Source organism: Micrasema longulum, unplaced genomic scaffold, assembly GCF_059751315.1.
Source record: "Micrasema longulum isolate JH-2025_06_02 unplaced genomic scaffold, ASM5975131v1 h1tg002960l, whole genome shotgun sequence".
Classification (NCBI taxonomy): Eukaryota; Metazoa; Arthropoda; class Insecta; order Trichoptera; family Brachycentridae; genus Micrasema; species Micrasema longulum.
Genome location: NW_028280074.1, coordinates 49,872 through 76,264, shown reverse-complemented (window position 1 = coordinate 76,264; position 26,393 = coordinate 49,872). Strand labels below are relative to the sequence as shown.

Below are 26,393 nucleotides of genomic sequence, written 5' to 3'. Positions count from 1 at the left end.
CTACAACGTTTCTGGAGTTGTGGAAGAGAAAACAGTCTATCATAGTTTGGGAATGGGACATGAGTGGAGTGGAACAAGACGAAGAACCAAGACCAGGTAATTTTCTTCATTCAAAATTATAAAAGTCATGTAATAAAAAATACACATCCAAATACACACCCAAATCACAAATATTCGAGTAACAGTTCACCACCATAATGCTGTGCAAACAGTATTAAATGAACAAGAGGTGGCGATTATAATCTTGCGTGGATATTATTTGACTGAATCTGAATATGAAATTGCGCGGAGATGGAAAATGCGGGAAAGAACAGTATGCGGCCAAACAAACCCCAGCAAACAAATATCCTACCTTTAGGAAGACGAGAAAGGGAGTCAGGGACAGGAATCCGGATGATATCTCCAAGTCCTGGCTTCTGGGTACTTTTTTTCCTTTTTTGGTAAACACGGCTCTAACACTATAGTTATTTGCAAAATATAAAGATGAATGTGGCGGAGCGGCGGTCAGATGATGTAAACATGTTCAAATGCGGGCAGATAAAATTATGAACATGCGGTAGTTGTCAGAAATTATCAAGAAGAGAAAAATGTGATTGTTGATTTTGGTTGCCATGGATATTGAAAATTGTTCCCATAGCAACCGTAGCTACCCATGGACATAGAGACGAGGAGAATAACAAACATTGAAAGTTGGGAGATCACAGGATGGGTAGGATAGGTGGACCTTTATCCACTGGCGGTCCATCCAGCCACAAACCACTCATCCGATCAACCACTCGCGCAACCAGAACAGGACTATTTTTTTAAATGTATAGGTGATTGTTAAGTGTGCTTGGCACAGGTAACGCTAGTGACGTCACATTATTTTTATTATTAATGTTTGACATTCATAAAGAAGTCAAACAGGAATGTGTGATGTCACCATAGCTGTTCAATCTACGTATCGATAACTGTATGAAAGAACTGAATGGCTTAAGAATGGGAGCAAAAATGGGTGGTCGAAAAAAATACTATTGTCTTTTGTATGCGGATGATGCCGTGCTTCTTGCTAACAATAAGAGGAACTGCAATTCTTGGTAACAAAAGTTTACGATGTATGCGAGGGAAGCGATTTGCTGATGAATGTCGATAAATCGAATGTGATGGTTTTTGTAAGAAATGAAAGTGTGACTAAATGTGAAATGACTTTGAATGGTGATTTACTAAAACAGGTAGAGGAATTTGTGTATCTGGGAAGTATGTTCACTAGGGATGGAATGACTGAGAAATATATTGAAAGGAGGGTGATTGCCGGGAACAGAGTGAACGGTGCACTTAAATCGACCTTGGCAAATAAATGTTTGTCGCAAGAGGCAAAATAAGCAGTTCACAATGGGGTCCTGGTCCTGGCTCGATGTATGGGAGCGAAGTATGGACTTGGAAAAACAGGTATGAAAGTAGGCTGAATGCTGTCGAAATGCGATATCTCAGGTGAATGTGTGGTAAAACTTTGTACGATAGATGCACAAATGTCGACATCCGTACATTATGTAAGGCTGAGAGAGGCATTATTGACAAAATCAAAAAAGGAGCTCTACGTTGGTTTGGATATGTAGAGCGAATGGGCAGCGAAAGCACGGCTAAAAATATTTACAGTGTGAATGTTGATGGATGCAGAAATAAAGAAAGTCCGAGAAAGACATGGCATCACCAAATCCAACAAATACTTGATGATGGACATGTCAAAAGTCAAAATAATTGGCGCGCGTGTATGAGAAGATGTGCGAATGCGATATCTGTATGCAAAGATAGAGTGATGTGGCGTTCTATCCTCTAATGGTATTGACTTAAGATAATTTATACAGTAACAAATTTATTTTTATTTTTATATATCTTATCTTTTTTATTTTTATATTTTATTTAATATGTTTTGTAATTTGAATTTTATTGGTTGATTGTAAGAAATTGCCATTTGGAAATAAGCCTGCTAATGTACAGTTAACATTATGAAAAAAATGTTAAATAAATTAAAAATTATAACATTTATTTGTATTGGGGTTCGGTGGTAAAGTATATAAATGCAACGCAATTGCAATTTTAAAATCCGCGAACCAGCAAAATCCGCAAATTCGAGCGCCTATCTGATACTGGCGAGTGGCGTAATGCAGTCACGATCTCTTGAGACAACTCTTGCAAATAGGCAGGTAATAATTAGTGGGTAAATTAGTATGTTTTGCTTTCAGAGTTCGAAACATCTGTGAAGACTTTCCGCATGAACCCAGTAACAAGGGAAAAAGAAGCGTACTTGCCAGTGTGGTCAAGATCTCTGAGATTTTTCATCACCGGGAGTGCTGTGTTTTTTATGGTAAACAAAACCTTTATTATAATTATTGATGGATATTTTAAATGGACAGAACACATAGGATATATAACACAAAAAATTAGAAAACTTTCCTATATCTTCAAGTCGATACGTAACATCTTATCCCTAATTAAAACAACTAGATTATATTTTATGTAACTCAATTGTAACTTATGGCATAATAGGATGAGGAGGCACTATTAAATCATAATTAAAACCCCTGTCATCTGCTCGAAAATCGATTATCGCGATATAACCCAGCGTCAAGTTGTTCAAGTAATTTGATATATTAGACATAAGGCAATTATATATATCTAGAATAATAATGTTTGTGAAAGCAAATTATTCTACCAAAATCCAAAAGAAACACTCCCACACTACCAGAAGTCAAACTAGAGGATGGGTCATGGGCTCTACCGCAAACTCTGAACTCGGGCAAAAAGGTTTCAGGTTTCTGGGCCCTAAAATATTCAATATGTTACCCGAATATTGCAAACCCATGACCCGGATTTATTTTAAATAAATTTGTAAAAAAATGATTACTGGATTCAGGAAGAAAAAATCTTAAAACTTACTCAAAAATATTCTAAAATAATAAACGGTATTGTTAAATATCGTATAACTCTAAAATAAATTAACGAGTAGATAGTTATGTTTTTGTTTATTTTTGCATAAAAATGTCTGCCTTAAAACAGGTTGTACCTGGTCAGGCAGACTAGACATGATCCAGAGAAATAAGTTACCTAAGTGTATATGTAGTAGATAAAGAAATTGTAATTTTTTGTTAATAAACCATGATTATTATTATTATTGGTTTTTCTAAAAAATTAATTTACTTTGAATCAAATACTTCTTAAATAAATTTGAAAAATTACTGATTAATGATTAAGCTCCGGGAAATTGGATAAAAATATGTTTTCTTATACGCTGTAAAAATTAGGGCATTTAATTGTACGACAAAGATTTTTTTAAAAATGAACTAAAACGAACTACTTTAAATGACGTCACAAGTTCTCTATATTGACCAACGATGGAGTGTTCTCATTGATTAAAAGTTGTGACGTCACGGGCACAAAATTGTAACGCTAATAATACGATACACAAATATATTTTTTATGCTTTTGGCTTAATTCGATGGTCTATAATATACAAAAAAAAAGATAGTAAAACAAACCTATAAGTCGAAAAGTTTAAAAATCAAATCGAAAAAGTCGAAAAATGTGTTGACCTTTTTGACTTATTAGTCATTTTATTCAGGTGTAAAATGCAACAAAAAAAATTCTCACGCGCTCATTATGTCTTATTTCAGACTAATAATAATTTACATCTCGCGATTTGATTTGGCTAAGAGGACAGATTCAAAAAAACCCGTAGGGCCAATTAAATTAGGCCCAAAAAGCCGAGTTTACAAGCATGTAAGAGTCGGCGATAGCTTACTGTTATCATTCTTAATGAAATATTTTTCACTCTTCAATTTTGATCGCCTACTAACCAAACTTTTTGCGTAAATATTTCATATCCGTGTATATTTTGTGTGGGTTTTGTAGCGACATTTTTAGCAACAAGTTCGTTTTTTACACATTTCGATTACTCCGAACAATAAAAGTTAAATTGTGAGGCAAAAGAGACGATATTTTTAGGTGCATGAGATCCTAATCAACCGAGGCCCGAAGCGCAGACTGAGGCCCGTATGGTCAATGAAACGAGGTCCGGAGTGCCGACCAAAGAGATCCGGAGGTCCGAATTCCCTAACATGCAACAGTTAGCGATGTTAGCTGATTAGTTGGTGTATAGTTTGCTAAATAAGATTGACTCCGTCGGTGAACATTTTGGTTTAAATAAAATTGGAAACAAAACTAAACTTGTAATTTCCAGTCGAGAAAGTCATCCAAATGTAAATCTTTAATCTTAAGGGTGACAATATTGAAAGAGTGATATAGTTCAGGTAAGTACCTGGGGAGTATTATCACTGAGAATCTAGACTCCGACACTGAGATCAAATGCCAAATAGAACTGGCCGGAACAGCATTTAACAAAATTAAAAATCTTTGTGACGATAATATAAACCTAAAGCTGAGACAACGAATGGTCAAATATTATAAATGGTCTGTCTTACTGTACGGTGTAGAGGCGTGGACTCTTAAAGTTAATATTACTAACCGCGTTGAAGCTTTGAAATGTAAATCCACCGTAAAATGTTGAGAATATCTTGGACCGATATGATAACCAGCAACGTACAGCCGATACGTCATCACTGTTAAGCTCCGTAATAGTTCATATTTCGGCCACGTGTTGAGAGGTGATAAATATGCCACACTTCAACACACGATAAAGGGGGAGATCGAGAGACATAGTCAGAACAGTTTTCCTGGCTTCGAAACATCCAAGCATTGACCAGGATTAAAACTGTGGAGAAGCGGATTTGCACTGCTCAGAATACGGAAGCTTTCACCCAAGTGGTCGTCAACGTCAGGGAGTCCCGATATGATACGTGAAGAAGAAGTGATAGGAGCCATTATCAATCGTTAATTTAAAAAAAAGCTTATTCTGCTTTGTATCTATACGATTACTTCCATTATAACACGGACCTGTGGTTCTGATTATGTTCTAAGCACAGAACAGGATGCTTGAACTAGGAGGAACGAAACCGCAAGATAAAAATTATCTTAAATGACTGTTTGACACGTGTTTTTTTCTATTTCAGATCGTTGTCGTTTTGGGAGCAGTTCTTGGTACAATTATCTACAGAATATCTCTGGTATCAGTCATATACAGTATCGGGGACCAAACAAACTTTATTCAGACTCATGCTAAGATATTTACTAGTATCTCGGCTGCCATTATCAATCTTATCATAATTATGATTCTCACCAGAGTAAGTATTGAATATGTGTTATTAATTGATTTATCAATATTTTTTTGTTGTTATTCTTCTTATCAGAGGCCCGCCTGGTGTTGCTGTTTTACTCAAATAATGCAAAAGGTCGATTTTTGTTCGGTTTCTTACAGTATTTGGTTTCATCTTCTGATTCGGGGCGTTAGCTTAATTCGTATTTTGTCGCTGTTCAGAAGATATGAAAATGAAAATTGGTCATACTTTTGTCTTCCATGGTATTCCTTGTTTTCTGCATCCATCAACATTTCATCTTCTTGCAGTGCCTTTTCGTAAAAATAAAGACTTAAAAAATAGTGTACTTTTTGTATGGAGAAATAAGCTAAGGTAAACGGCTAGTTTCATCATTCACTGAGAACGGGCTGGGCGCTGAGCGCACTTTATAGATATTTATTTTGTAGGAAGATATAAACGGTAGTGGCGATTTATAAAAAGTAACAATGATTTTATTCGCCCCTGTTGTATACACGTGTCAAAGACCTTTCTTTTAAGACAGATTTTAATACGAATGTTCTCTGTCTCTTTTATATACTACTCGTATATCCATATCTATCACTTTTTTTAGATATACGCCGAGCTGGCTATTTACCTAACAAATTTGGAAAATCCGCGCACACAGCTGGAGTATGAAGATTCCTATACATTTAAGATATTTCTCTTCGAGTTTATGAACTTCTACAGCTCGCTTATTTACATAGCATTCTTCAAGGTATTACATTTTTATTATATTTCATTATTGTGTTTTAAATTAGAAGCAAAGATTGAATGGTTACTTGTCGATCCTAATTTCATGACCTCTTCAATAAAAATACGCTAAATTTTTGTCTGCATATTTATGTTTGAGATCGGTGATTATAAAAAAAGAATCAACCACAAAATTATGAATATTAGAAAAATATAAAACCAGCAACCATAAATCGTCAAGAAAACACCCCGACATTGGTCCTTTGAGATAGATTTTATCATAATTTATTTATTTTAGTACCTAATTATTTATTTTTTTTATATGAAAACCTCACTTGGTAAGTTCCAAACTTAACAATCATAATAATAAAACGACTTTGTTTTTAACCACTTACTTTTTCTACTGACCGGTTTCAAAGCTACACAAGCTTCTTTATCAATGTATACTTAACTAATTAATCTTATACTATTTTATTTTAAGAAAATATGAAGGCCTTGTGTTTTAGTAGCCACTTATTTATTTTATTCTCAATATATTTATGTAAAATGTATTGAGACACAAATCCCAACTACATGGAACCAAAGTCCTGTGTTGAGTTGGGACTGCAACATTTACCATTTCATGGTTGAACATACATATCCTTTTTTAAATTCCATATTTCCTTCTCAAACAAAGATGCTCTTTACCTGTTGTAATATTTTAAAATAATAATAACATAATAAAATTAAAATTAGTCGTAAAACCACATTTTTCGCATTGGTCCTTCGAGCCGGATTTTATAAATAACGAATTTTATAATTTTATGGTCCTCTAAGCTGGAATTTATAAGTAAATAGACTTTCGAGACGGATTTTATAATGTTTTGGTTTTTTGAGTCAGATTTGATAAAGTACTGGTCCTTCGAGCCGGATTTTATAAGTGGACTTGTTTCAATAGGGGAGATTCTTCGACTACCCGGGAGATGTTACTACAAGAAGATCAGAGTTCTTCCGCCTCAAGGGAGACGTGTGTGACCCGGCCGGCTGCTTAAGCGAGCTTTGCATACAGCTCGCCATTATTATGATAGGAAAGCAATTCTTCAACAACTTTCTCGAAATAATAAACCCGTAAGTAGAAATCAAAACACACATCTGATAAAATATGTGGAAAGGTCATTAGGTACTAGATATTACTTGTGAAGAGTTGGAGTGTCGGATTCCCTCGTGTGTGAATGTCTTTTCGGTAAGAGGACCTTATCACTTTAACCATATATTTTCTTGTCCTTTGAGAGAACGAATATTGAAGATTTTTGACATGTTGTCCCAGTTTGTTCCCTGTCATCCCTTTCACCACAAGTAAGCAGCCCTTTTTGGTTAACAAAAAATCATTTAAATATATGTTACAAGGGGTGTTTCTAAAATAATAGAATTTCTGGATTATTACGGCCAGGAAGAAGTTTTTGGAGAAATAAAAGAGTGTTTCATTTCCAAGCCATTACCAGAATCCAAATGTATACAGCACATGCCAATAACAAAACAGTACATGTGGCACACAAACAGCAAAACAAACCATCGCACCGTTTCAGGCAGAGACGATAGAACACCACTTTAGTCTATCTTTGGATACATACCTCGCTTCCTCTACATTAATAAGTCTTCTCGTGCAAGCACTACAATTATTCCAACATTTGACAAGTCCATCTTCAAATTTAGTCGGCAAACTATAATTAATAATAAAAATAATGTGACCTCACTGGGGTTTCCCGTGCCGAGGACACTTAACAATATACTTTTTTGAAATTACATTTGAGAATAAACAAAGAAGACTAACATAAAAAACAAACATAATTAACAAATATTGAGACAGTTTTAAAAACAAGGTATTTATGTAAATCTATATTATTTATATTACAAAAGACACAATGAAAACAACAAAAACCTAACATAAGCTATACAGTTGTGGAGCAGTTGATTCAGTATTGGTATGGGCGAATGAGACAATCCATTTTACTTCTACCTAGCTCCACTATCCATTTTTTTATAGCCTTTTTAAACATTTTCTCATTACTAATTGCTTTAATAGATAGTGGAAGTAGGTTATAGATTTTAATTGAATAATACTCAAAATCCCTTTGTCCGAAAGTGGTATTTGTTTAAGTTGTCTATGTGTTGAGGATCTAGTGATTATATTATTTGTTTGTGATGTATTGTGTGTGTCATGTCTTTCGTTTGAGTGAGAGTAGTTTTTGAATCTATAAGTGAGTATTGTTTATGCGTATAATTGTTTTGAGTTGCCAGTATAGAAAATGTAAAATCAGTACTTAACAATGGCAGAAATCATCCTTCTTCGTATTTGTTTTATAGGATTATTCGTAATTGGTGGAGACAGAGAAACCACCGAGCTAATACAAAGGATCTGCACAGGGAGCACCAAGCCTGGGAACAAGATTATCACCTCCAGGAGCCGGGAAGACTTGCGTTGTTCGAGGAGTACTTAGAAATGAGTATGTTTGAACTTGTATTACATTTATTTATTTATTAAAAACATTATACATACATTTGTTAAGGACAGATACACAGTTTATGGCGACACAATCAGGAATGACTCATGTCTGTGAACTTGCTCCGACTCGCTAGAAAATCCCTGTTGAGTCGGGGCACTTGTAATGCATTCATAACCATACATTCACACACATATATATTCGCACATACATATTTATATTATATTTTATACATACATATACATATATATTAAGTTTATACACATCATTGATACTTTATACGTTATTACATTTTACATTTATAAATACATATTAATCATTTACCAGTTAGTCCACATTTGATCGCAGAAATCCATTACCGTTCGAGCAAACCACATATTAGGTGTTTTCTTACCACCTCTAGTCGCTATGCAGTATCTAGTGAAGTGGATCGATTTTAGTTACAATTAATTACTGTGTATATATATATATATATACTTATATACACATATGTTGGTGTATTGATAATTGTCATTTCTGATATACACTATTTATTTATTCTTAATTTTTTACCTACATATGAATTTCTTCCGTAGTAAAAAATTTCAACGCACGCCCCTGATATATATACAGGGTGTTCTTTAAACCCTGTCACATCCGAAACCACGATGATCAGTATGACCAAGAAGACATATTGGCACATTGAAATAAATTTTTAGAACGAATAAAATTTACAAAAATAAAATATTTAAAAAAAACAAATGGTTGCTTACGTCTGCAAGGGAGAAGCAAGGAGAGGGGAGGGAGGAGTCTGATGCACCGTCAACCACACGACCGTGCCCCCTCACTTCTCCCCTGCAGAAGTAAGCAACCGTTTGTTTTTTCAAATATTTTATTTTTTTAAAAAATCTGCGTTCTAAATATTGTTTTAAATATGTTAATATGTAAACTTATAATATTAGAAATCAAACACTGATTTGAGTCTACTGAACACTTTATTTTATTTTAACGAATATACAAAATATAAAAACAAAAACTTCGTGATAATTGTTTCGCCTTGTTAGGGCATTTTCAAAAAAAAAAAATTTGTAAAATAATACATTTATGTTTATATAAATTTCCTCATAATATTTCAATCATGTTTTAAAATTAAAATGAACAGCAATCTATTATAATATTATTGATATTTTTTCGACAGCAATTATCTAAAGTTACAAAACTACAAAGCTTCATTAATTATCTCACAATACATACTTGTATGTCAATAAATACTTACTTTGTTATATTTTACCCGAAATTTAAATATAAATACCTGAATTCCCCATTACCTATTAAACACTTAGCCTCGCCCTTAACCATTGGTTTTTCCCTCAATTATGATTAATGTACATGCTATAGTTCATAAGATTATTTTTATTTTCTACTTAAGAACCTTGAATTATATAACTATATAAGGACATTCAATCCATATAATCTTCACATTCGTTTGAAAATGCCCAAATTGAAAATTCGTTTGAACAAGGCGAAACAATGAAGAATTCCAGCCCGACCCGGAATTAAATTTTAAAAATATTTTCGTGTACACGTGAATATTTAAAAATTTTGCAGTAGGATGAAATATCTCAAAAACACACGCAAAAATAAATAAAAAATGTTAAAAATAGTATTCTGTTAAAAATAGTATTCATTTTAAAATCGTAAATAATGACGTCACTCCTTATATCTACGTGTAGTATTTCCGATTTCCGCTTTAAAGCCCCTGCACCTTGTAAGGAACGTTTTGACCCTAGAAAAAAAGAGTATAATTTGTATAATTTGACATTTCAACTAGAGATTGCTGACATAATAATTTGACATTTCAACTAGAGACTGCCCACAGCTCTCCAGAACTCTCCACTTATACGTTTTGTTAGTGAATATAATTTGAATTTTCCCCTTATTGATCCATTTGATTGTAAAAAAATAACATTTAAAATGCGCGTAAGACGAACATACTTTTTTGTCTTATACTTAGTGTCAATAATAAAGTCTTATTTTATCTTATCTTATTTTATTTTATTTTATTATATTTTATCTCTAATTCTTAATATTTTTAATATATTTGTATTTTCGACACTTGACACTTGTGCAATATTTACACACATGTCCACTCTCATTCCAATATAACACCCACTCACCCACCCTCTCACTCACTTACACTCACACAAACACACTAGTATGTATTGTACGTGTATTTAATGTATTTCTGTGGATATCTGTCATTGGTTTTATTCTCTGTATATTTTATTTGTTGTATTTTTGTTACATATATTACTGTTGATATCCCCAATAAATAAAAATAAATTTAAAAAAATAAAAAAATAATTATGTCAACTTTCTAGGTTTTTCTAAATCGAAACGTTCGTAAAAATTACCATAAAATAGAAATGAGCAAATTACGATCAACTAAATGAAGTTTTCAAAGCAATATTCCATAGATTCTTGTCAGGTCAGTGAAAGTAAGAACGCCAACCGTTTCATGACGTCACTACTGAAAAGTGACCCACTGATTACAGTCATTTGACGCGGTATTTGATAAATGTAACTTTAAAAAATCATATCTTTGTAAATAACGCACAAAAAAAAAAATATATTTTTGCTAAGTTAAATAGTACGCTAATAGAAAAATAAATAAATTAGAAAACAGTGGAATTCCTCATTGTAACGAACTTTTTGATTTTATATTTTTTATATTTGTAAAAATAAAACAAAGTGTTCAATAGACTCAAATCAGTGTTTGATTTCTAATATTATAAGTTTAAATATGGAGTTCTACAAAATAAACACCAAATCAATCAATATGTTAATATGTCTTCTTGCCCATTCTGATCATCGTGGTTTCGGATACGACAGGCTTTAAAGAACACCCTGTATATATATATTATTTATTTACTTATTTATATACGGCATTTCTGCCATTTACATATATGTGGTATAAAGAGTGCTTAAAAATAAAAAATAAAAAATCGAGTATGAAATATTAATATACTCGTACTGTACACATTATGGATTATTTGAAATACATATATATTTTAAAGAAATTACACAATAACAAAATACATTAATCAATCAAATTATAACTATTCCAACCCAATCTTCTGAAGATGATTTGCTCTTTTTGATAAAAATATGTTGGTCACTTTATTTTTTAAGTTAGGCAGAGATAAACTAAATATATCAAAATGTGATGCATATTCATTCCCGGTATTCTGTAATCTAACAATAGGTGAGTTATATTGAGCTACCGATCGAGAATTTTGACAATAAAATATTGTAGATGTTCTGCTTAATCTAGGTGGTAAATAGAATGAAATCAATTTCAGTAGATCAGGGGTATCAAACATTGGTTTTATTATTTCATATGAAGTCGTAAGATCGGTCGATGTTCTTCGTTCTTGCAATTTAGTGAATTTAAGAGAGTCTAAAATTTTGTTATAATTTAATTGATTAGTAGAAAAACCCATCTTAAATTAATATATCTAAGAAATTTATTCTGAATTCTCTCAATAGAATCTGAGAAAGTGATTATATTATAATCAATGCACGTTGGTATAAGCCTCTAATTAGTGTCCTGGAAGTAATTAGTGTCCTGAGGAAACAGATAGACATAGACGAGCCGATAAGTGGTTATATACAAATATTTACGAACATTTATCAAGACATGTTAATATACAAGATGCTTTCTTTTTCATTTGTATAGTCCTCCAGTACGGGTTTGTGACGCTCTTCGTGGCTGCCTTTCCCCTGGCTCCGCTGTTCGCCTTGCTCAACAACGTGGCAGAGATAAGGCTGGATGCGTACAAAATGATCACTCAAGCCAGGAGACCCCTGGCGGAGAGAGCCGAAGACATCGGCGCTTGGTAATGCTTTATTTTATTAGCGAGTGTAGGATTTATGGTGAGTGTTGGTGATTCTGCTCCAGTTGGGGTGGACAGAAGACGCGACGTTGTGGTTTGATGCGTATCTATTACACGGTTAAGAAATATACCGAATTTCGCTGTGAAGCACAAGCGCAATCGCGATGCTGTGTTAAGCTAGGGTTTCCTAGGACAGCGGTGCCCGTATCTTAACGGCCGTAGTGAACGGTGATGCGGTGTACAGTCGTCGTAGTGGTGACTAGAGAGTGGTTTTATTTTTTAACGGTGTTATCAACACCATTTTTATAGGAAACCACTCTTTAGTCACCGTTACGACGGCTGTCAACCGCATTAATGTTCACTACGGCCGTTAAAATACGGGCACCGCTGTCCTAGGAAACCCGAGCTTTAAACTAACTGTACTTGTTGTTATCAAAAACATTTTTCACTTTGTGGTATGACATTTTACACTTATTTGTTTATAAATTTGTATAAACCACTTTAATTTATTTTTTAAAATTACACTTTGACCGGTTTCGAGGTTACTACCTCATCGTCAGGAATTTAACGTTAAGTTAAAGAATTAAATTAAAGAATTTAACGTAAGTTAAATTCCTGACGATGAGGTAGTAACCTCGAAACCGGTCGAAGTGTAATTAAAAAATAAATAAAAAATTAAAGTGGTTTATACAAATTTATAAACAAATAAGTGTAACTGTACTTGGACTTCATGCTGGATCTAAGTGACTGCGTTGAGCTGACTTCTTTGGGCTGACTGGCTTATGGTCTCTTTTTTGGCCGAGTAGGAACGAAGTCAATGTACTCCAGGACGTTGCTCTTATGTAGACGGATGTCTACAAGGTTACAAAGGCTCTTAAGACCGCGGGATTTTTCGTTCCAAAGTTGGCACACCTGACTTTTTGAACTCTATCATGGTGAGATTTATTTATTTATTTGACAATTGTAGTCTGCATTACTTTACGGGCTGTTTAACCCATCACGCAATGCAGACTGTAAACATAAGTTGGATTTTTTTTTTTTTTTTTTTAAAAAAGAAATATTTGCGTTCTTATGATTTACCCAAATATTTAATTTTGAGGGCCATTTTCAACGAGTTGTAAATAACTCACTATTAGAAAATGGAATCAAGTTGGGGTAGAGTGGGATTCGAACCACGGACCTTCGGTCTGTGAGTCCGAGACACTAGCCACGGGACCACAACCCGATTTGAAATTCATTAATAGAAGGCAGATAGCTGCTAAACTGCCGATATGTACAGAAAAATACATCCATATTATCCGCAGAAGCCGTATTTGAGGATCGAATTACCTTATTAATGGGTGAATTCAGACTTGCATTAGTGTGCGTGCTTCTGGGTGTGTAAAACACTGCACGAGATCTCGCTCTAGTATAATAATTGGGAACATACAAACTGATTTATTTCAGTATATTTGGATTATATATACTTCCAGAAATTAGCTTATAGTTGACGACGAAAATCCAGGGTGTTGTAATCCAGCATTCCTGCTAGAAATAATGATGGAAAGAATAATAGAGTATAATTATTTTCAAAAATCGCTTTTAAACCTTCTAAATTTCAAGGCTGTGGTTTGATTGAGCTGGGTCCTAAAATAGGGAACAGTTTTCTAGTATGCTGAGGACTAGTGCATCATACAATATTCGAATTGCAGTAGTATTGTATTGTGGGGAGCATCGAACTCAGGTCAGCGACACACCATAGCACGCGTATGTGAAATCGATGCACGCAACGCCCGCCTCGATCCAAGCGAGTGGCACCGACCTAAGTGCCGATAACGCAAATTCGACTGTTCGTCAGTCCAACACCCTGGAGGACATTATCTTCCTTCCGTCGTTGTGGGAAATCAGGAACAAAGGAATCCAGCGTATAAAAGGAGGATCCGTTCTATGGACCACTACACATCTCTTCAGTACTCTCTTACGGACGTTACTATGTCCTTCATCGTTTTTTATCAAGTCTTTAATTTGTAATTTAATGTAAAATAAATAATTATATCAACGTCTAAAGCTGTTTCTTCTGTCCACGCTCCGACTGGTGTAGAGGCTCCTCAACACTCCACCCACAAACATCTACAGTATTATAGAAATATCTAGAATTTCGAAGTACAAATCCAAGCATCTTACCAGATTTATATACAAAACTGGTAATATGGGACCCAAACGTGAAATTCGCTTCAAAATGAATACCGAGAGATGTGGCATCATTCGTCTTCCCCATCCACCAAGAAGTTCAAAACGACCCATTCAGCCATAAAAGTTATGACATCAGTTTTCTGGTACCGTGATGGGGTACTTGTGGTTGATTTTTTATAAAGGGACTACCATTGATACAGAGGCTTACTGCAATACCCTTAAAAACTCGGAAAGAAAACCGCAGGAGAATGCTAACCCGGGGAGTAAGTCTCCTGCATCACGAAAAAGCCAGGCCCCACACCACGCGAGTTGCACAGGAGCTGTTGAAATCGTTTGGATGAGATATTGTCACCCACCCCCCTATCCACCCGACTTGGCGCCTTTGGATTATCACCTTTTCACTAAACTCAAAGAGTTTTTAGGTGGAAAAGGTTTTTTCAACGATCAGGAGGTCGAGAGAGCCGTGAAGAAGCACCTCTAACGGCTGGTGGCGGATTTCTATTTCTATACTGGCATACAAAAACTGATGCCCCGACTACAGAAATACATTGATCTCGATGGCAATGAGGAATTCCACTGTTTTCTAATTTTTTTTTCGATTAGCGTACTATTTAACTTAGCAAAAATATATTATTTTTTTGTGCGTTATTTACAAAGATATGATTTTTTAAAGTTACATTTATCAAATACCGCGCCAAATGACTGTAATCAGTGTGTCACTTTTCAGTAGTGACGTCATGAAACGGTTGGCGTTCTTACTTTCACTGACCTGACAAGAATCTATGGAATATTGCTTTGATTACTTCATTTAGTTGATCGTAATTTGCTCATTTCTATGTTATGGTTGTTTTTACGAAAGTTTCGATTTAGAAAAACCTAGAAAGTTGACATAATCTCTGGTTGAAATGTCAAATTATACAAATTATACTCTTTTCTATGGTCAAAACGTTCCTTACAAGGTGCGGGGGCTTTAAAGCGGAAACCGGAAATACTACACGTAGATATAAGGAGTGACGTCATTATTTACGATTTTAAAATGAATACTATTTTTAACATTTTTTATTTATTTTTGGGTGCGTTTTTGAGATATTTCATTCCACTCCAATTTTTTTTAATATTCACGTGTACACGAAAACACGTTTAAAATTTAATTCCGGGTTGGGCTGGAATTCCTCATTACGTTGTAAAATAGTTTCATATATTCGTAAATTATCCTGTCAATTTTTAAACCTTGTTTCGTGAATGACCTTGGATATGGTAATGCGAAAAGTATTTCGGTCATTCGAATGATCCGGAAATTCGGTAAAACGGGATTGTTGTGTATATTAAAGTTAGTATGTATAAAATAATGTAAAAAATTGGTATTTTCAGGTATGGAATTTTAAGAGGAATTACTTATGCCGCAGTAGTTTCAAATGTGAGTACACTATTTTCTAAATTACATTTTTTACTTAAAAAGATACAGACAAGGTAAGAGGTGGGACAATTAAATAAAATTACGAAAATGACAAAAATAAAGTGACTAAAATGACTTTTAAAAAAAGTACTAAAATGAAAATTAAATAAAATTACGAAAATGACGAAAATAAAGTGACTAAAATGACTTTTTAAAAAAGTACTAAAATGAAAATTAAATAAAAGTACTAAAATGACAAAAATAAAAGTACTAAAATGACAAAGATGTAAAAGTACTAAAATGACAATGAAATTTAAGTACCAAAATGACAAAAATAAAAGTACTAAAATGACAAAGATGTAAAAGTATTAAAATGACAATGAAGTTTAAGTACCAAAATGACAAAAATAAAAGTACTAAAATGACAAAGATGTAAAAGTATTAAAATGACAATGAAATTTAAGTACCAAAATGACAAAAATAAAAGTACCAAAATGACAAAGATGTAAAAATACTAAAATGACAATGAAATTAAAGTACTAAAATGACGAAGATATAAAAGTGCTTTAATGACAAAGTAATAAAAGTACTAAAATGAAAAACAACTGTAGAAAGCTATTAGCGGTTCATCAGATGAGGCACGTTGCCCCCTTGTTATAACTATTTTGTTCAAACTTTTTACTAATGATATTTACATGTAATTGTTTTTCAGGCATTTGTGATTGCGTATACTAGTGATTGGATTCCCAGAATGGTCTACCGAGTAGGATATTCTATTCCCGGCAAACCCACGTTGCAGGGGTACATAGCACACTCGTTATCAGGTAATTTACTAAAAAAAACTTCAATAAATTCAAAAATATCATCAAAAATAGTTAGTCATAATTAAATTAAGTGGTTTCAATGTTTAATTTGTGTCCTGGCGAAGAGACGCGTACGTCTCGAAACCGGTAGACATAGAAAAGTAGGTAAGTTGTTATACACAAATATTTAATGACATTCGGCAAAATGTATGTCCACAAAATTAATTCTTGAACTATTAACAATATAATTTTTAAAAATGGTTGTTTTGGCTTCCTGGGTATCTTGTTTCAGCAATGGGGAAATATTACGTATTTTTTACATTTTTTAGGTAATAAAGGTCTATGAAATACTGTCCAGTAAAAAAATATTTTTTCCTAATTATTAGTAATATAAAAAATATTTCCCGCAAAAACGGTCATTTCATTGGCCGCGCCTCTAATACGTCACGATTCATGTTTATTTGTTCCTTACCATTCAAATTGGTTTAGAACATTAACAAATTTTGACGTCACAACTACCAAGGCCAAATATGTCGCGGTTTGCTAGAAACATATTTTTATTAAATTTATTTTTTACATTTATGTATGAAAAAAATTTTTCTCCACAATATCCCATAATGATTTCGAAAATACAATTAATTATTCTAGATCCATTTCTTATATTTTTATCGGTATTCGTAGTATGTGATATATCCCTATTATCTTGTCTCGATGTCCCTTATGTTTGTCAATGCTTCTTTCTTTTTTCTTTAAATGTTTTAAACTACTCTTTTATTGTAATATTTAAACCTTATAAATTGTATACATGGACAATGTCCGTTAATAAATAAATAAATAAATAATAAATTACGATCAAACAAATGACTGCAATTTGACAAAAGTTACGACACACACAAACGTATAAACGAAAAAAGGGTGAGTTGTAGAAAAAATACAATAAGTCATCCTTCCTATTCTGCCTCATTCCGTGTTCATAAAAATGCCCCTTGCCCCTTTTTCTTCTTCAGCCTTATTCTCTCCACTGCTGGATAGCGGCCTCTTCCAATCGTCTCCATTCCTTCCTATCACCCGCTTTCATCGTCCGTGTTTTACCAGCTATCGAGGCAATGTCCTCGACCCATCTTTTCTGTGGCCTTCCAACACTTCTCCTGTTTGCCCATGGTCTCCACTTTATTATTCTAAGTCCACCTGCATCATTTTCCCTCACCGAGTGTCCTACCCGCTGCCATTTTAATTTTGCTGCACGATCCATGATATCCACGACTCCGATTCGGCGCCTTATTTCTTCATTTATTATTGTCTTTTAAACATACACCAAGCATGTGTCTTTCCATAGAAATTCTTTTGCCTTGTTTTATTGCCCTTGCATTCTTCTTCTTCTTCTTTTCCACATCCGCTCCTAAGTGATGCATGTGGACATCGCCAGCTACCTCCAGGAGACGCTATCGCCAACCAGCACTTTTGACTCCTCCCACGACAATCCAGCGCCCCTTTGTTCCCCCAAATAAAGACCAAAAATCGCTATCAGCGGCTTTCCAGGACGGCGCGGCGTGAGACCGCAGGTTTAAAAAAAGGGCAACTAGGGTTTAGGTTCTCCTGAGACATGCGCAGCACGTGTTTAAGCCAGGCCTACCGCCGCATTCTCAAGACGCTTGTTATAAGAGGCCGCTGCGTCCGTTCTCGGACTTCAATGTTAGTTATAAAATTGAAATACCTTATACCTAATATTCTTCTCAAGCATTTACTCTCAAAACTCAGAAGTTTGGTGTTCTGAACTTTGGTAAGGTGCTAAGATTCACACCCGAATAGGAGCTCTGGCATTATACGAGAGTTAATTAATCGGCATTTCGTTTTGACCTAGTATAGACTAGGGTTCCAGACAACACCCATCAAGTTGCTCCAGCAATTCCTTGACAGGTTGCGAGCTCTTTGTGCATGCTTCCATCCTCAGTTATGTGAACTCCCAAGTATTTAAAGCTGTCAACTTTCCCGATCCTCTGTCCATTAATATACAGAGGCTGATCAGAGTCTGTACAGAATTTGTTGCGTAAGATTTGAGTCTATTTGGTATAAATATCAACACCCACACGAGTTGAGTTTTCCTGCAGTGTTTCAACAATTTTATAAAAATCACCAACAGACTTTTCAAAGAGATGTAGTCATCGTCAGCATACTCCAAGTAGCACAACTTTAGCGGGGAGTTCTTATTCTATGCCTCGATTAGGTGGTATTGATTTGCATATAATTAAATTTATCAGTATGATGAATAAGAGCGGTGCAAGGACGCAGCCTTGCCTCACTCCAGTGGAGACCCAGAACCAATGAGCCAAAGAGCTGCCAATTCTCACTCGACAACTGTTGTCTATGTGGAGCGCTTTTATAACAGCAATAATTTTAGGAGGAATACCATACGCATCGAGAACTTTCCAAAGAGATGGTTGATGCGGACTATCAAATGCTTTCTCTTAGTCAATGAAGTAACACGCAAGGGATGTTTTTTCTTGAACATCACCAACAGACTTTTCAACAAGAATCGCAACGTCTGCATACTCCTTGTATTACTTTTGTATTAACAGCTAGTTTTTCCGCAGTTTTTAACACTACAGAGTATCGGTCTGAGTGGGGTCTGGAGACAGAGAACGACCCAGCCATGTGCTACTTCCGCGGGTACCGCAATCCTCCTGAGCATCCTGACGACCCGTACGGGTACTCTCCCCACTATTGGCACGTCTTTGCTGCTAGGCTCGCCTTTGTAGTGGTCTTCGAGGTGAGTGGAAATCTAACCATAAATGTTCAATATAATAGATTCACTATCCTCACTACGGCCTCGTAGTGTAGTGGCCAGCGCGTTTGCCCACCATGCAAGATATCTCGGTTTCGATTCCCGAGATGGTTGACGCGAAATATATTATATAATTACAAAATTTTGAGTTTGTTCAAATTTTTGTAGACAAGGACTGTATTCAACTCCCTGGGGAGCTGTTTATATTAAGATGTTACAACAGAGATGATGAACATTTTAGAGAAGGTTTTATAGAAGTTTAGGCATCTACAGGGCTTATAATCTGTCATTGGCTACACAGTGTGTAAAGTGGCCACTTAAATCTGCCAATGACAGGTCATAAGCCCTGTAGACTTCTATATTACCTTCTCTAAAATGTTCTTCATCTCTGTTGTAATTTGTTAATTTTAACAGCTTCCCAGGGAGTTGAATCCAGTCTTTGTCTACAAAAATTTGGACAAACTCAAAATATTGTTGATAAATCGACCTGGTCCAAGAAGAAGTATAGAAATTGAAAGATCTTCAGGCGTTGCCTAGTATGTAGGTGAAGTAATTAAATTATATGAATCTCACCCGCATAAATAAAGGTTTTAGCTATTTAACTTCACAAACGTCAACAGATGAAAGAATTGAAGGATTGAGAATTGATTGAATTTAGAATTGAACGCGGAGTAAAATTTCAGCGCCATCTATGTGTTGGATTTGAAAACTCTGGGTAGTAACGGCGCATGTGTCCAATCATATGGGGATCGGCAACACTTCAGAAAAAATATGAAAAATAAATATAACCATTTTTTTAATCAATATTTCTAAAAACACATATCGACATGTGGGTAGATCAAAATTCTCCATACCGAGTGTAATAACTTGGTTGTTAGAAAACAAAAGATGATTTAATAAAGAGATACTGCTTAATTGTAAAGAAAACGTCATATAACTATGAAGGTCTGAATCTGAGTAACTCTATATAATTTACCTTCGGCCAAGTTGATTGATACGTTTCAGCACAGGTGGCTCCGCCCACTCCCACGTCACATGGCTAGCCTAGTAGCAACATCTAGCGTCAACGAGTATCACTACTTTACTACACCGAGCAAAATAGAGATAGTAGAAAAGTTAAGTATACTGTCTTGAGGTGTACCGATGAAATTAGCGTTTGTAATTGCGGCCCAGATACACGAATTCTACTACTAGACGACGATGATATATTTATTATAATTAACCTACTTCCAATATCTATTAAAACAATTATTAATGAAAAAAATCGGGTTGTGGTCCCGCGGCTAGTGTTGCGGACTCGCGGATCAGAGGTCCGAGGTTCGAACCCCACTCCACCCCAACTTGATTCCCATTTTCTAATAGGGAGTTATTTACAACTCGTTGAAAATGGCCCCAAAATCTAAATATTTGTGTAAATAATACGAACCCAAATATTTCCTTTTAATTAAAAAAAAATGTTCAAAAGGGCTATGAAAAATGGATAGTGGAGCTAGGTAGAAGTAAATTGGATTGTCGCATTCGCCCAAACCAATATTGAATCAACTGCTCCACAAATGTATAGCTTGTGTTATGTTTTTGTTCTTTCATTGTGCATTTTACAATATAAATAATATAGATCTACATAAATTAATAAATACTGTCTAAACATCTTTGTTTATTCCCAAATGTATTTTTTTTTTTTTAAGTATATTGTTAAGTGTCCTCGCCACGGGTAACCCCACCCCGTGAGGTCACATTATTTATTATAGTTTATAAAGGGAAAAATATGAATAAATAAATATCTCGAATATTCTTGTTCGTGTTTCTAGCACGTTGTGTTCGGCCTGACGAGTATGATGCGGTACGCCATACCGGAAACTCCGGTGGAACTGAAGACGCAACAGCAGAGGGAGGCGCTGCTGGCCAAGGAGGCCAAGTACGAACACGGTCTGAGCAAGGACAAGGATATCGACTATGAGAGAGTTCTGAACCACATCAGGCAACCTCAGATGGCTGGTAAGAGACTTATATTTCAGAATATTGTACTCTTACTATTTTGTACAAGAAATACATAGTAATGGGATTTTTTAGCGTATGCATAAATGCAGTGCACTGCCAAATGAAAATTTAAATAAATAACCATCCATGGTAAAAATAATTAATACAGGCGTCAATATAATAAAAATGTGTCTGGATAACAATCTCTTATTCTTCTTCTCCTAGTGCCCGGTCAGGTATCCCCAACGTTGGCAATCACTCTGGCAAAAGTCTCTCTGTCCTGGAATGCCCGGAAAATCTGCTCCACAACCCTGAAGCCAGTCGAGTCTCGTATATTTCGCAGCCGGAACATCTGTCTTCTTCCAGTCCCTCTGTGACCCTCAATCTTGCCTTTCAAAATTAAATGAAGCAAGTGGTACTTTTCTCCACGCATTATATGCCCCCGATATGAAATTTTACGAACTTTTATGGTGGTTAAGAGGTCCCTGTTCGTTCTAGCTCGACTTCTGAGTTCGTTATCAGGTCTGTCCAAGATATCCGAAGCATTCTGCGATGCAACCACATCTCAAAAGCCTCGGCCTATTCATAGTGTTTACTTTCAGAGTCCAAGTCTCACAGCCATACAACAATGCAGACCGCACATAACATTTTACCAATCTTTGCCTTATTTTCAAATTGAGATTAGCATTGCAGAAGAGGGATTTCATTTTATTAAAAGCAACTCTTGCTGTCTCAATTCTTCATTTAATTTCTATATCTGGGTCGAGGGTCTCCGATCTTCAGAAGCTGTTAAATAGTGTGGATGTATTTGGCGAACAACTGGTTTTAACAATTAATGTTGGCAAAACAAAATGGATAACATTTGGCCGCCTTGATTACTTCGCATTTTCTCTCAAATTAAAGGGTAGTGACATTGAAAAGGTGGTCAAATTTAAATACCTCGGCAGCATTTTAACAGTTTCTTAACTTTGAATATTCTCTGCTGAAATAAATTTAAAAATAAATCTTTGTAATAGTCCTATTTTAAATGTTCCCTATCCCTAAATCCACCCACAAACCCCCTCTCCTCTCTACTTTCGTAGCCACACCCACTCTACCCTCACTGTGAAAATTTTGTAAATGTTATGTTAGTTTGTAATTAACCCCGAAAAAGGCATAGAATTGCTGAAACTAACTAGTTTTAATTCTATGGTTCCAAAATGGTTGTCAAATGGTTGTCAGGTTCTTCCAAAATGGTTGTCAAATTATAAAAATATAAGTGGTACATAAAAACAAGTGATTTTATGTTACTTATTTTCAAGGTGGCGGAGTAGCAGGGTCCTGGGCCAGAAGATTATCGCGAGTGTCGGACGGACTGGACGCTCATGTCACCGTGGCCCAGCGACCGCGGGCCTCCCTGGCCTCGGTCGCCGCCGCCTGGCAACAGCACTAACCTCTAGTGATGCCGGAGGCGTGATTCTGAATGCTCTCTAGTTACCTTCAATCTACAGTTATAAAAAGCAATGTTCGTATTTGTGTCCTCGATAGACTGAATAACTACTGGACCCAATTTGCGTGCGGTTTTCAGCGAAATGTAGATCTTTGTTATGAGAATATTTATAGCTATAATCTTCAATTTATTTAGTGCAAAAAAAGTTAGCAGCGTAAATGTTTTTTTCATCCAGGGCTGTATTCGCCGAGAATGCATTCACAAAAAAATTGTAAAGATGTTTTTTTTGCGCATAAAAAGAATGTTTACAAACAACATTAATTTCTTATGCAACCCAATCAGATTATTTCCTTGAATTCCTTAAAATTTCAACGCATTTATTTAATTTTACTAGATTTTTAGTAATGCTAAAATAATATTAACTGACATTCAATACATTTTTGAAAATCGTATTCCTACATAATTTGCACCCCTCTCGGTGAAAAGAGCAGAGTTTGACATTTGCAAAAAGAATTCTATATTTGAAAGTTCATTGTTTTAAGCATTAAGTACCTAGATGCCTACATAAATTAAATATTTGAAAATGAATTATTTTAATGATAATAAAAGTAGGCTGAATGCTGTCGAAATGCGATCCCTCGGGCGAATGTGTGGTAAAACGATGTATGATAAATGTCGAGATCCGTGAAGTGTGTAAGGCTGAGACATGCATTATCGACAGAATCAAGAAAAGGGCGCTGCGTTGGTTTGGACATGTAGAGCGAATGGACAGCGAAAGAACGGCTAACAGGATCTACGATGCGAATGTTGATGGATGCAGAAAACGAGAGAGACATGACACGATCAAGTCCATCAAATACTTGAAGATGGACATGTCAAAAGTAGGAACAATCGGCGCGCGTGCATGAGAAGAAGTATGAATGTAGAGGAAGCATATAATCCAATAATTATTTTGATTTTTTTTCATAGATTCGTAGCTAAATTCCTTCGGAATAATTTGTAACTCAAAATTTGGTGCATACTTCGAAAAATACAAAGCAATCGACGAAAGAATACGAAAGTGTCACAATTTACATTCTTCTTTTGCAATTTCCCAAAAAGTTGATTTTTTGAGTTGAGTCGTTTTCGCCTTAAAGGTGCGATATGTTTAGTTTAATTAAGCATTTGTAATAATGTTGTTAGTCGACTGACTGAAATTTGCAATTATTGTATTTACGATAAATGAATTTGTTATATGTACCTATAAATGGAATAAATTCAAATAAACTTTAGTCTAATAAATGTTATTTAGTTAAAGTTTTAACATATCAATTGTCCAGGTAGTGAGTTATTTTATAATGCTTAATTTTGGCGTTAATTAGGCTTAATTAGCCCTAATAATTTTACAAAACACCTGTCTTACCTAGATTGTTTTGGTATTTATTCTACATGACCCCAATAGTTTTACAAAACACTCATGTTTAAACGTCAAAAACTTGAAACATTACGATTTTCATTTAGGAAATTATTGAAACCTTAAGCATTACCTAAAATACTTAATTTGGTAAGACAGAATACCACCCCAGGGCTGGTATTCTGAACGGAATTGCCCGCGAAGAGATCGCTCTGTTTAGTACGTAAATATTACGTACGTACGTATTTTATTTAAAGCAATTAAAAAGTATTGCGAAATGGAAAAAAATATTTATGAAGAAAAAAACATATCAAAATTTAAAATAATGGTCAAGACATATGTGATAAACAATTTATAAATTAAATATATTTTCAATGTTATTATTAGAACACACATAACAATATGTATGATATGTGTGCCCTACTTTAAGATTTAAATAAAAAAAATACGCATTAAAAGTCCGTTTTCTACGCGCGCTTTCGAGTTCAGAATACCACCCCAGTAATGCTTATGTTCCATAGTGTAATATTTAAGAGGATGGCACACTCAATAAAAATAATCGTTAAAACATCGCGATTAAACGATAATTATAGTATCGGCAAAAAAACTAATCTGTTTATTTTAACGATAAAAATCTTGCGCAATGCATAATGAAATCTGGCAAAAAAAATGTATTAAATCTAGAAAATTTAAGCCAGCCCTGATTACAAAGTCTGGCTACGTCTTGACTTTAAGGTTTAAACAAATTAATAATTTTACAATATGTTGTTTTAAAAATCTGAACGTTTCAAGAACGCTTGTAAATATTGAACTTGTGTATAGATATTATGTAAGTGTTAATATCATATTTGTTTTGATCATTATTAAAATGTTACCATGTTATAATAATTATAATGTTCTTTAGATATTAAAACATTTTGTCTCAACTGATTGTTTGATTGGCCTGTTTTTTGTAACATCGTCAGGAAAACTTACAAAAATATAGATATTTATGAATATAAACAAGGTGCTTTGATACGTTGACGTTTTCATCCTTACCAGCAGAGGTAGAAGCTTTATATTTGCACCATAGATGGCTCGCATCTTTACAAAAGTTCACTCAGATCCATACAAAAGATGGCGCTGATGTCACTAATAGAAAAATGGGCTCAGTAACAAAAATGTTTTAGCTGGGCCCAAAAGTCTGCGGAGAATTATCTTCAGAAAAAACTTTTATTTGTATATTTGTTGGTAGGAGATGCCTGAAAAATCATAGGTTTTTGCATAGAATTAAGAATAGTCCAGAAACCGCATACGCACATCAAACAGAAAGCGACTCAACTACTCATAAATAAGTAGGTTTACGTTTTGACCCATTAGTTTCTTTGTAGACGTCGTTCAGTACGCAACTCCTGATTCGAATTTAACCATGCCGTGTTGTGTCCTTTTAAAGTGTAGAAATACTGCTGGATCTTAAAGAAACAGGATGCAATCACATTTCATGTGTAATTATCAAATTAATGTGTTTGTCACAAATGCATTACTTAAAAATTGAATTATTTTTCCGTTTGTCAGATTGTCGAAGAAACAAAATGAAAATTTCGTTAGTGTTGCCAGGGTAGTAAAAATGTTTACCCTACTTTGCTCATATAATAAGAGAAATAATGAAAATTGAACCTCGGATTAAACAACGCCGTGGTGGACATTTGGCCGACATTATTTTCAAAACATAAAATATAATTTAACATGATATAAAAATATCCGTTTTATGTAAAACAAAATTTGTTTTATATTTAACGTTCAAAGTTCATTAATTAAATTACTCTTATTAAATGACCCTTTACTTATCTACTCTGTTGTGTCAACTCCACTACTTCGGGAACTACACTGGCTACGTTTTCCACAGAGGGTCGAATACAAACTCTGTTGGCTTATGTATAAGTCACTGCACAACTCGGCTCCGGAATATCTAAGGGAACTATGCATTCCAGATGAACTAGCTGACAGGCGTCTCACGCTTAGATCAGCTACGTCTACGGCGAGAGGAAAAGTTATTATACCTCTACGCAAACAGCGCACTAAATTTGGTGAGCGCGCATTTGCGGTCGCAGGCCCTATGGCATGGAATGCTCTCCCAGCAGAGGTGCGAGACTGTGAAAGTGAAGTGATGTTTCGGAAAAAACTTAAAA

General features: G+C 34.8%; 1 protein-coding gene across 1 annotated transcript; it reads left to right on the top strand.

The window, feature by feature from the left end:
• On the top strand, window positions 1–25,957 carry LOC148271301 (anoctamin-4; the record flags this gene model as incomplete). The annotated part of the gene is made up of 12 exons (XM_088241553.1): window positions 1–96; window positions 2,223–2,344; window positions 5,046–5,216; window positions 5,800–5,943; window positions 6,856–7,025; window positions 8,262–8,401; window positions 12,117–12,276; window positions 15,817–15,862; window positions 16,554–16,665; window positions 19,236–19,411; window positions 21,235–21,421; window positions 22,705–25,957. Coding segments are annotated over 12 exons (1,655 nt in total), but the record flags the coding sequence as incomplete, so codon positions are not given.
• Window positions 25,958–26,393: the final 436 nt, after the last annotated feature.